Raw genomic sequence first — 13,335 nt, 5'->3', positions numbered from 1 at the left:
TTCATGATTTCCATTGCATCCTTTATGTGATAGCTGATCCTCCAAGGATAGACGTAACCAAAAACGATAATGGTAATGATATTGATGATACTATGGACTCTAAGTATACGTGTCTAAGTATGTATGACTATGATGTAACACCGAGCTTATAGGCCAGGTATGATAGCTATTGCGCGCACACCACTGCAGTTGGGTATGGATACCACTGAGCCTTGGTAGGGTCAGGTATGTATAATCACCGAGCCTTGTCATAAGCCGGGTATGTGAAACCACCGAACCTTCATGGTTGGGTATTCTATGGAATGAATATGTATATGACCACGGATAAAAATATGGATACGCATATAGATATATGTATATGTTTGTATGTATGTACATGAGCACGTATTAGAAATGGAAGGTCCCTGTGAAAGACAAGTAAATACTGATGATGACGGCGTTACTATCTCCTGATTCTCCCATCTTATGTTGTTTCTTATGCTGTCTCTTATGTTCCTATTATGATGTTGATTATGCTTTACATACTCGGTACAATATTCGTACTGACGTCTTTTTGTTTGTGGACACTTTGCGTCATGCCCGGTGGCCAGGAGACAGGGCAATCCATGTTTTCTTGTTCAGGGACTACTTAGGGGAGCTCCATTTCATCCGGAGCTACAGCTTTTGGTATTATTCTTTTGTGTACATACGTGGGCACGGCGGGCTCCTGTCCCGCCTATATGATGTTACTTAATTTTCTTAGAGGCTCGTAGACAGTTGTATATGGCTAGATGTCTTGAAGCCTTATCAACTTATATTTTGTATGTCATTTTGATGGCCTCGTCGGCTTATGTATATTGATGTGGGCATATTCGTTAATGATGGTATAAATGTGTTGCTGCCCAATGAGTTTAGCATTATTGATGTATAGCATTCATGAGCAAGCTATGTGGTCCACCTAGATGTGAATACAAATGTACGATAAGAGGTTCCCAGGTGGGTTAGCACCAGGTGCCCGTCATAGCCCTCAGGTCGGGTTGTGACACAGACATACATTAGCTTGGAATTACATGACATTAAACCTTAATCATGCTCCTAATTCTGTCTGAGTACCCTCTCCCCCCCCCCCCCCCCCAATCATGAAAAGATCTAAAATTACAAAGAGACAAAACACACAGATTTACATCTAAGTTAAGCTGAACTATAAACATAAATCACACTAAAACACAAACACCTAAACTAAACAAGGCAAGACTAAATTTAAAACTTAGCTAGCATAAGCAGAAACTTTAACTAAGCAAGCACATATAATTAAGCTAAGTATTCAAACTAATCTAAACAACTAATTACTAACAAAATCAAACATTAGTAAACACAAAACATAATAAACAATAAGAAAACACATAAACAACTTAAAATTAAATAGGAGAAAGTAATTACCTTTCTCTTAAGCAGCCTTTAGTCGAGAATTGAAGCTTGAAGATCCCTTGAACTCCTCTCAGCCGCAAAACCATGAAAAGGGAAAAGATAATTAAAAAATTTAAACTATGAACAACTTGAAGATTAAAGGTCTTTTTACAAAAATTGCTAAAAGCCTAGTTTTTCAAGTGTTCTATGCTTTAAATCCAGATTTGTGGATCTTCAGACTTGTTTTTGAGACTAGCATAGAGGGTTTCTTATATAGGGGTTCGTAAACCCCAAAAACCTCTTCTCAACCTCTAGAAATTTTCCCTTGATTCAACACCCAACGGTGGAGATTCAACACAAGACACAGATAAAGGGTCCCATCGAACCCTATTTTGGTTGATCCACTCTATCTCAGGTGGACAAATAGCATTTTAGGGATTCAAATCATCTGAGAGAAATCTCGTTAAGGGGTTTGTACTTGCCTAGCCTTCAAAATCAGAACAAAGCAAGAAAAAAAAGAGGTAATACTTTTTTTGGGTGAAGTTTGGGTGGAATTAGTTGATAAGGGGCAGAGCAATTACTATGCCCTTTTCAACCACTATGAAGGATGAAGACCCTCTGTAGGGCCTCGAATTCTTTGCCTATTCCGGCAACCATGACGTCGGTGCATCGAAGAGAAAGAGACAAACCCTCATCTTTGATTTGGACGAAATGGGTCTGTTTGGTTGATTTCGGGGATTAAAACGTGGGATTGGGTTAGGTCGCGGTCCAGTTGGGCCGAACTCGATCAAATTAAAAGGAGGGCCCATTTTTGAATAAATATATATATATACACACATATGTATGTATGTATGTCTATGTATACATATATACATATGTATGTATGTATATATACATACATACATATGTATATCTATATATATATAGTATATATACATACATACATATGTATATCTATATATATATATATATATATATATATGTATATATATATATATATATATATATATATATATATATATATATATATATATATATATATATATATATATATATATATATAGAACTTTTATTAAATTTGGGAACTATTCGTTTATTTATTATACATTTAGTACATCCTGAATCTACTAATGCTAATGTTTCTATTTCATAGTCATCTATTTTAATTCTTGCAAGTATTTTTATAGTTCCTAATTTTTTATCTTCATTACATACTAGGGCTCCATGGTCTTCTATACTCATTAGTTCCGCTGTTGACTCTTCTGGTATTGTTCTTAGCGGTTGTATATTAGATAGATGTATTTCTTCATCTTCGCTATTTGCTTCTTTTTCTTTTCCTTTTTCTAATTTACATAACCTGGTTTCTAATTCGTTTATTCTGGTTTCTAATGTCATTATTCTTATACTCATAGTAGGGTCTTCTATTTTTTTGTCTTTCTTCTTTATGGATTTTTGTCTTAAATTCTTTTTCTATACACATGATACATCCTTCTATAAAACAATAGTTACATTTGCTCTTTTATCTCTACTAGGAAACCACTTACAAGAGAAACATGCATTACTATCTAAACCTTTATTTCTTTCGAAGTCGTGATTACAGTCTTCTGATATATTTGCTAAATTATCCATTTGAATTGGTTCTAGGTCTAGTTTTTCTAATCCTATCTCATTGATTAATTCTTCCTTCGAGTCTCATGAGTCCGTTTTAATTTTTTCTTCGGTATCTACACTTACTATGGAGTATATACTTTACGTAATGCGACATATATTCATCTACATTTATTAAGGTTTCTTGAAAGTCTAGACCGTCAGAAGACTTAACCAGCAGAAAGAGACACTCATCCTGGTGGCGTCGCCCGGAGTCTGAGAGCTGGAGAAATATAATAGTTTGGTCCCAATACTCCTCTAGCATAGTCTAATGCCTCAGTGAAATCATTAAAGCCTTTAAAAAGAGGTCTTCTTATATCTTTGATAGAATCTACAACTTCTATCCAGGTTAACTCTTGGAACAAGCAAGACTGTTAGAACAAAGACTACAAGCAGTTAAGTTTGAATTAGTACAATCCCAGAGTTCTCCATCTCAGACAAAAATGGATGAGACGGGTGTGCATTCCCCAATGAATGCAAATAGATCCTTGTATCGGATAAAGATACGGCTAGTCCGGTTCAAACGGTAGCCGGTAAAGACTCATCAAATCCAGTTAATGGTACATCACTTTGCCAAAAAGTGAAGATGAGGGATGTTCATCTCTCTGGACCATATATATATATATATATATATATATATATATATATATAAAGGGCAAAAAAGTAATACAAATTTAATGGTCCAAATTTATAAAAGGTGATAATTAGTTAATCATTTTAATTATAATCAAATTAAAATCAATTAAGTAATTAAATCCTTTTAAAAAAATACATATAATGTCCATTAACTATGATTTTAACTTTAATGAACAATTAACTATTTAAAGCATAGCCGTAATTGCTTAAAAAGTTATTTTTTGGCCATTTCAATTGTAGCCACAATTAACTACATAATTAACCATGGCTAACTAATTGTTATCATTTAAAAGGATAATTACATTAAAATCGAATTGCATAGAATAAAGGTGAAATTAATTATTTCACTTAATCAATTAAATTTCTTGTTTTAACAGAGTTAGATAATATTATATGTATTTCAAAATTTATAAATTAGCTCAAATAATTAATTTAATAATTATTTTCACTATTTTAAAAATCTCTAAATCATATAATTATCCTTAAACACTTGTAAATTATGCAGAAAATTCAAATGATCTATAACATTACATCCCCTGAGATTTTGCCAAATGGCATGGCAAAATGACATCAGAATAAATTATAAAATCATTTTTTTTTTCAGAAAAATGTATTTCACTCCGTTTAAGTAGAAATATCGGAGGGCCAAAATTAGGTTCCAACAATACCACCATCTTATATACATATATGCGTGATGGTATCGCGGAGGACTGCTTCAGTCCTTCAATAAAACACTCCTTGATCCTCCATGATACCATCGATGGTACATAAATATACTGAGACGATATCATGGAAGACTGCTTCAGTCCTTCTCTTAGTCCTCCATGATACCATCAGGATAAATAAATATAGTGCGATGATACCATGGAGGAAGGGTTTTGGGCAAGGGGGTAATCTGGTAAATATTTTAGACCGGTTGGGTAAAAAGCGAAATTAGTTTAGGAGGGGGCATGGGCGGGTAAATATTTTGCATTTTAGGGGTATTTTGCGTTGTTTTTTCATTTATTAACTCAGCCCATTTTGACCCGCCCAAATTCAGCCCAACCCGCGCATTTGACACATCTAACCAAGGTGGTGTTAACGGTTGCAATGATAGTAGAGGGGAAATAAAATATTAGTGGTGGAAGAATAAGTTTAGGAGAGGGGTAAAATGGGTTGGGGCGCTGATCTGAGGTGGCATGCCATGTGACATGAACCTCATCAAAATGGCAGTGGCACATGGATTGGTTGTCCACCTAGAACAGTCCGGGTATATTTGGACCATTTAAGTTACAATGGCAATACTTTTGTATAGGTAGTATATATTAAAATCGATCCTTTTCACATTATAGAGGGAAAATTTTGACACTTTTCCTTTCAAAACCTTTTGTGCATCTGCTTGATTCTTGCTGCTAGAAATTTTATTTGTACTTCTCTCCTCTTTTTTAGTTGTGGTAATGGAGCCTTCACTTCTGGTGAGGTTTTTCGATGTAGTTTTGAGGTGTTGTTCTTTAAGGGTTCGACTATTAATATGTATTCATTTATGTTCTACTTTACAGTAAATACAAAGACAATTCATATATTATTCTTAAAACAATGTTGGGTGTGCGAACAAAGTACCACATTGGTAGCTGAAAAGAAAAAGGAGCTACTTATAAGTTGGATACTCTTAATGGTGTGAGTCCTTTTGAGAAAATCGTGCGGGCTTAGACCAAAGCGGACAATATCATATCATGTTAAGAGTATCTTTGGGGGGTTTTAGCCCAACAAAGTGGTATCAGAGCTTGTGGTTATATTTGGTTGTGTTGATTGTCTATTTGAATGGTAGAGGCAAACATGACCAAGATGGTTAATTACCATATTTGGAAAATCAAGATGAAAGATCTTCTATTTGTCAAGAAATTGCATTTACCTGTAGTTGCTTCTAAGAAACCCGAGTCTATTGAAGATAAAGATTGGGAATTTGAGCACCTACAGGTTTGAGGCTATATTAGGCAATGGGTTGAAGATAATATTCGAAATTATATTATGAATGAGACAAATGCTAAAAGCTTGTGGGAAAAGCTCGAGACACTTTATGCTTCGAAGAATGGCAATAATAAGTTGTTCCTACTGAAACAATTGATGAATATTAGATACAAAGAGGGCAGTCCTATTTCTGATCATATAAATGATTTTCAGGGGGTCCTTGATCAGCTGTCTAGAATGAGTGTCAAGTTTGATGAAGAAATACAGGGACTTTGGCTTTTTAATACTTTGCCAGACTCTTGGGAAACTCTTCGAGTTTCTTTGACTAATTCTGCTCCCAGTGATAGTGTAACGGTGGAATGTGCTAAGAGTGGTGTTTTGAATGAAGAGATGAGAAGAAGATCTCAAGCTTCTTCTTCTTCTTCAGCTTCACACTCCGATGTTTTGGTTACTGAAGCCATGGGGAGAAGCAGTTTCAGAGGTCAAGATCCTCCAGGTACAAGAATCTTACATTTGACTATTGTCACTTGAAAGGGCACATCAAGAAACATTGCTACAAGTTTAAGAGAGACCAAAAAAAGCAAAAGAAAGATAGGGATAATGAAAAATGTGTAGCTATTGTTGTTGAAAATGATCTTCTTGTTGCTTGTGGTAAAAATGATATCAATCTTGTTTGTGATAAGTCTACCTGGTTTGTGGATTCAGGTGTCACTTCTCATGTCACGTCAGAAGGAATTATTTTCTTCTTATACTCTAGGTAATTTTGGAATGTTATGAATGGGCAATAATTGTGAGGTTGAGGTATTTGGTATTGGCACAGTTTGCTTGAAAAGTAAGAATGGTTCGAGGCTGGTTCTTAATAATATCAAGCATGTTCCAGATGTTCGTCTAAATTTAATTTCTATAGGAAAGCTTAATGATGAGGGTTATGATCAAACCGCTGGTGGTGGCCAGTAGAAGCTTCTTAGAGGTTCAACTCGAGGTAAGAAGATATCTGACATGTACTTATTTCAGGGCTCCATTTGTAGTGACTCAATAAATTTGGTGGAGAATGATACTTCATCAGAGTTATGGCATAGAAGGCTAAGTCATATGAGCGAGAAGGGGATTGATAATTTGGCTAAGAAGAATTTGCTTTTTGGAGTGAAAAAAGCAAAGTTAAAGAGATGTGTTCATTGCTTAGCTAGGAAACAGAAAAAAATTTCTTTTTAGAGTCATTCGCCTTCAAGAAAGCTTGATTTGCTAGAGTGGGTACATTCTGATTTGTGTGGTCCTTTTAAAGTAAGCTCCCGTGGTGGTCCACTTTACTTTGTGACTTTTATTGATGATCATTCTCGCAAACTACGGTATTTCCTTTGAAGCCCAAGTATCAAGTACTTGATGTATTCAAGACTTTTCAGTCCTTGGTTGAGAGACAGACGAGGAAGAAACTAAAATGCATCCGCTCAGATAATAGTGGTGAATGCATTGGTCCTTTTGATAATTATTGTAGACAGCAGGGTATTCAACATCAAAAAACTCCTCCAAAGACTCCTCAGTTAAATGGTTTAGCATAGAGGATGAACAGAACTCTAGTTGAGAGGGTTAGATGTTTTCTTTCTGATGCTAAGTTGCCAAATTCGTTTTGGGCAAAAGCACTTAATACTGTTGCTTATGTTATCAATTTATCTCCTAATGTTGCTTTGGATAGTGATGTCCCTGACAGAGTTTGGCTTGGTAAGGATGTCTCTTATGCTCATTTGAGAGTCTTCGGGTGTAAGGCCTTTGTGCATGTTCTTAAAGACGAGATGTCAAAGCTAAAAATTAAAACTAGACAGTGTATCTTCATTGGTTATGGTCATGATGAATTTGGCTATCATTTCTATGATCCAGTTGAGAAGAAACTTGTTAAAAGCCGTGTTATTGTGTTTGATGAAGACCATACAATTGAAGATTTTGATAAAGCTGAGAAGGTTGATTCTCAGAGCAGTGAGAGCTTAGTTGATGTTGATCCAATTCCTTTGACTATTGCACCTGAAGAAAATCTTCACAGTAATGAAGATCAAGTTGATAATGAAGATAATGATCATGTTCAGAATGACCAGCATGATTTTGTTGATGCTCCAGTGGAAGATGATGTGGCTGGCCAGTAACCAGCTACTATTGATCCCCAGAGAGTTCTCTCAGAAGATAGACTAGAGAGAAAGTACCTTCATCTCGTTATTCTCCCAATGAGTTTGTACTTTTAGCTGATGAGAAAGAAGGTATGAAGAAAGTTCCTTATGCTTCAACCATTGGCAGTTTGATGTATGCACTAATTTGTGCAAGACCAGAAATTGCTCATATTGTTAGTATTGTTAGCCGTTTTCTTTCTAATCCAGGAAAAGAGAATTGGAATGCTGTGAAGTGGATTATGAGATATCTTTGTGTCACTTCTAGTCTGAGTTTGTGTTTTGGGATAGAGAAGCCTCTTCTTTGTGGTTACACTGATTCAGATATGGCTGGTGATGTTGATACGCTTTAGTCTACTTCGGGCCACTTGATTACTTATGCAGGGGGAGCTGTGTCTTGGCAATCTAGGTTACAAAAATGTGTTGCTCTGTCTACTACAGAAGCTAAGCCTATTACTATCATTGAAGCTTGTAAAGAGTGATGAAGAGATTTATGGAGGAACTTGGCTTTGCTCAAGAGAGGTATGTGTTTCATTGCGACAGTCAAAGTGCTATTTATCTTGGCAAGAACTCTATATTCAGTGGTAGGCTAAAACATATTGATGTGAGATACCATTGGATTAGAGATGTGTCGGATTCTAAGTTGCTTGAACTTGAGAAGATTTTCATCGATGATAATGGTTCGGATATGTTGACTAAAGCTTTACCAAGAGGAAAGTTTGAAGAGTGTTGCATGATCTTCAGGATGGTGGTCTCCTCCACATAGTCGGGAGCGGGAGAATTGTTGGGTTTTTGGGTTTTCCCTTCCTATGTGGAATTGGATTAATAAAACCCAAATCAAATTTGGACCAGGCCACTTTTGCCCTAAAATCCACTCTATATAGGATCAACTTAGGTCTTATTTTCATAACACAAGAGTGAATTCATAACAGTCATATAGAGAGAAAAAGTGAGAGAGAAGTGCAGATTTTCGTCCAGAAATTTCTGCTACAGCAGTCCGTTTCAAATTGCGTTTCCCGATTCGCTAATTGTTGGATCGTTCTCAAATTTGAACTGAGGGTTCTTAACATCTGGTTCTTAGATTTCAATGGTGGAGATCGAATTTTGTGATCTGTAGCTCCAATTTTCGAGTACGAACTGTAGCTCATTTTTGGGGGTGATTTCTCTCATTTCTTCACTAGTTTTGGTAGTATCTTTTATGTAGTGTTGCTCCGTGCTTGGTTTTGATGTTGTAGCCATTTGGAGAACATTATTGTAACTCTTGTTGATTATTAGTGGATTTTTTGTGGGCCGGAGGTCCTGTGGATGTTTTCTCTTCACCTTGAAGAGGTTTTACTACGTAAATTTAGTGTCTCTTGCATTGATTTATTTTGCTTGTTTTGCTATTTTGTTGTTGGTATAGTTGCGGTCCGGATTTCCATTTGTACTAGTGTTTATTGTCTTCTCTTGGTTCAAATAGTGTGGGAAGTTCTGACTTGGGTATTTCTTTTGCTGTTACCTCGTCATGCAATTTGGTTATTGCTTGTTTCTTCCCAACAAAGTGGTATCATAGCCAATGGTTTGGCGAGATGGGTATGAAGATGGTGGAGTGTGACGTGGGGCCCGGCTTAGTGCCTTTGCCCCTCTATGGACGGGTTTACAATAGTTATCCATAGCTTTGAAGACGCATACACAACTTTTGGGCTTCGGTGACCGTAAATAATCTAACGATGTGAGTGGTACAAAGACATGTTGAATTTCTGACCCGTAATGAGTCATGTGGAACTTAGTTCGAGAGAGAGATTATTGGGTGTGCAAACAAAGTATCACATTGGTAGCTGAAAAGAAAAAGGAGTTACTTATAAGGAGTTGGATACTCTTAATGCTGTGAGGCCTTTTGAGAAAAATCGTGCGCAAAGAGGACAATATCACATCATGTTAAGAGTACCTTTGGGTCGTTTTAAGCCCAACAGTTTTGAGGTGTTGTTCTTTAGGGGTTCGACTATTAATATGTATTCATTTATGTTCTACTTTACAGTAAATACATTACAATTCGTATGTTATTCTTAAAACAATGTTGAGACATAACAATTTCCAAATAATAGAATAACATGGTTGAAACAAAGATTGCAAATCCCACAACATTCATTTAAGTACGAAGAAACTATTGAGCAAAAGAAAACAAAGGAAAAAAGAAATTCATCAGAATGTAAATTGTCTTACTCTTAAGTTAATTTCAACTCAAGTTACTAACAGTGGTAAAGTTGAAATTAGAACATGAGGTGTTATATGCTAAAACTGAAGAACTAAACCCTAATCTTTGTTGATCCAAATCAAATTGCATTAAATTATCCTCCATTTGATGTCCTCCAATTACGATCAATGTCTCAGTCCTAATCCCACCATCCAAAACCCCTAAACACCACACATCCACTCCATCTCTTGCAATCCTAACCATTGAATTTGATCCAAATATTCTCCAAAACACATCATCACCCTCCATCACAAGATCAACGGTTGGCACAGCTGGTCCTACCTTTGTATCCAATACCTCATCTGCATTATAACAAACCTTAAACGGTTCCATAGGATTTGTTACTGTGAGGTTAACCTTAGCAGATTCATTTACAAATGTCTCAGTAAATACTTTGTAGATGTTACTTTGTAGTGTGGTGTATGGAGTCGCTGTGCTCAGCTTGGTTAGGATATTATTCTGGTTCAGCTGTACAATTACTCCGTTGACTTTTATGGAAGTCAAACTAATGAAATAGTCACTTTGAACCGGGTTTTGGACAAGTGGGGTATAATGAAGGGTTTTTGAGAGGTCAATTTCAGGTAAAAAGTAATAGGGTCCAAGTGAACCGAAGAAAGCAACTCCAGGAGCTGAAGGTGAACCGGTCAAGCATAGAGCAAAAGTGCTTGTAGATGAAAAGGAAGTGCTAACCTGCAAAAAAAAAAAAAAAAATGAGTGCGAGATTTTAAATAAATGCGTAAAAGTATAAAATATGTTTTTTAAGGTTTTTACATGCCGCAGAATAAGGACATCTTGTATTTTCTCTGTCCTAATAAATATGTCATATTTTTTTATTATGTCTCAAAGTATCAGTATAGACGAAAAGGAAGTGCTTATCTGGAAAAATGAAATCAAGATTTTAAATTAATGCATAAAAGTATTATTTCAAATAAAATATGTTTCTTAAGGTTTTTACATGCCGCAGAATAAGGACATCTGTTATTTTCTCTATCCTAATATATACGTCAAAAAATACTAGTACCTTTTTAGTATGTCTCGAAAACTCTCACTTTTTTGTATTTAAAAAGAACTAAACTTTAAAATTCTAAATCTATTCTTAATGAGATAATTTATAAGCGCATATACATGCAAGAAATTTCTCAAATTGTGTTTAGACATATTTTTTTTTATTTTCTCGAGTTCGTACTCAACCGGCCATCCAGGGGCGGATTTAGAATGAAGCCTACAGGTGACGCGAACTCAATAACTTTTGCTCAGCTCTTGTATATATATGTTTTAAAATGGCCACTAAATATCTATAAATATTTAAAATGTCCACTAGTTATATTAGTATTAAGTATATATGAAACTGAGGGCTTTTGAGCGATCCATAAGCTTTAAATTCTGAATCTACATCTGGACCATCCCTTTTGTTGCATATATTTTTGCACACTTTTATTCTACGAAATTATCCTTAAAATGTAAATATTACACCTCACCTCAAAGTCAAACAGTGTAATTGACAAAAGGAGTAACATCAATCATAAAAATATTTATCTAAATCATTATTTTTATTTATCCTTTAACGTCTTACTTGATTAACACCCCCATGAATTAGTAAAAAAAATTAGAGAATTCAAAAAAAGCACAGTAAAATAATCTTTTTTTTTGTTTTTTTTTAATTCAGCTCGTCAGATTAATTTATCAGATAGGAGGTACTCGTATTGAAATACCTGGATCACATTATTTTTCATTGTGAATTATTATGATATTCATTTCAGTAATCCTCTTAAAATAAGAGCCCGTTTGGCCATGAAAATTGTGAAATTTAATAAAAGTAGCTTTGTTTTCAAAATGAAAAATGGTATTATTTAAAATTAAAATTGTATTTGGCCATAAATACAAATTGAAGTAGTTTTAAAAAAAAAAAATGTGAGTGATAGAGTGGGAAAAAAAAGTGAAGACGACCCGTTGGTTTTTTTTCAAATTTCCGAAAATTCCAAAATTAAACTTCAAGTTGATTCCAGAATTTTATGGCCATACATGATTTTCTGAAATTCAACTCCAAAAAAAAACTAAAAAAAATTATGGCCAAACGGCCACTAGATATTTACTACTACATACTTATTTTAAAATTTCGATAACTATTAGAGAAACTTTAGCTAAAGAAAATTTATTCGATGGGTTGGAGAAGTGATTGGAACCTGAGTTGTAAGCGAGAATCTGGACCGGCCTAAACCAGCCAAACCGGCAACACCCTTAGTAAGTCCTTTAAGCAAAGACTTCTTGGAACAAGACAACAAGAACTCATCAAACCCCTTAAGTTGTCCCGGATTCCTACCATCCGTTACCGGCAACGCAAGCGAGCCAGTAATAACCTTTCCTGTCGACGTTTTATGAGTAACAGAGTTTAACGGAGATAGAATACACGGGTCATTAGAACAGTCGGTGTTAGGAGAGTGGTGACACTTGGCACAAGCACGTGAACCAAGAGCAGAACATAAAGGTGAGTTACATGAAATGGAATGGTATGTTGAGGAAATGTTGTTGTTGTCAGAACAATGGATCCAACTGAAAGGAGCGTTTAAGTCGAGGAGGAGAGTTGTGGCTTGTGGTGGGGTATTGAGGTAAAGGGAGAGTGTGTAGAGATGAGTTTCATGGTCTTTGGTTATGGGTGCTAAAGAAGAAGAAGAAGAAGAAGAAGAAGGAGAAGGAGAAGGAGAAGGAGGGGAAATAAAGAGAGAAAAAGCAAAGAAGAAGTAAAGAAGCATTTTTGTGTTTGTTAAGAAATGGGCATTTCTAACTTTTATTTGCTTTTGGAGGAGAAGTGAAGCACGGATTCACTATTTATGGTTGCATGGTTTCAACTTTTAAAGTCCTGAAAATAGGGGCAGCATGCATAATTTGCTTATTTATTAACTTTTTATTTTTATTTTTGATTCGGTTAAATCAGTTCATCCAACGTTTAATTTGATATTGGCTAAATATAAAGTGGATGAGCTAAATATAAAGTGGATGAAGTTCTAAAGAGGGGCGGCTTCAGTATTTCAAGAGGAGTGCATTAGTAGGGTTGGATCCCGCGATCTTACAGGATTTAAGATTAAATCCACCACTTAATCAATGCTTCATTTGATCTTGTTTGATCATGTGTTCCTTTAGTTAATATTAAATATTTTTTAAAGATTATATACATAATATACCTAGTTTAGTCGGGTGATCATGGATTGACCCATTTTTTATACATAAATTCGCCCCCGAGTGTAAGGTAGTGTAGTATTTTTATAATTTAGGGGGTGTAAGTGTTTCATTTTAAAATATAGGGGTTCTATCCGTAACTAAGTCATAGTACAAGGGTGT

At 35.3% G+C, this 13,335-nt stretch overlaps 1 protein-coding gene across 1 annotated transcript; it reads right to left on the bottom strand.

Annotated features, from left to right (window-relative positions):
- Window positions 1-9,791: 9,791 nt before the first annotated feature.
- Window positions 9,792-12,815, bottom strand: LOC132052321 (probable aspartic proteinase GIP1). Its single transcript, XM_059443813.1, has 2 exons — window positions 12,183-12,815; window positions 9,792-10,689 (listed from the first exon to the last, which is right to left on the bottom strand). The coding sequence occupies exons 1-2, from the start codon at window positions 12,747-12,749 to the stop codon at window positions 9,982-9,984; spliced, it is 1,275 nt and encodes a 424-aa protein (XP_059299796.1). The 5' UTR covers window positions 12,750-12,815; the 3' UTR covers window positions 9,792-9,981.
- Between the last annotated feature and the right edge of the window lie 520 nt (window positions 12,816-13,335).

This window comes from Lycium ferocissimum, chromosome 1 (genome assembly GCF_029784015.1).
Source record: "Lycium ferocissimum isolate CSIRO_LF1 chromosome 1, AGI_CSIRO_Lferr_CH_V1, whole genome shotgun sequence".
Taxonomy (NCBI): Eukaryota; Viridiplantae; Streptophyta; class Magnoliopsida; order Solanales; family Solanaceae; genus Lycium; species Lycium ferocissimum.
Note: the sequence above shows the minus strand (reverse complement) of the source record. Positions and strands in the feature narration are given on the sequence as shown.

Bases quoted from the DNA above. Each gene is read 5' to 3' on its own strand.
- LOC132052321 (XM_059443813.1), bottom strand. From the start codon at position 12,749: ATGCTTCTTTACTTCTTCTTTGCTTTTTCTCTCTTTATTTCCCCTCCT. The intron at 10,690-12,182 runs GTTCCAATCACT...TTTTTTTTGCAG, and splicing joins GATTCTCGCTTACAACTCAG to GTTAGCACTTCCTTTTCATC.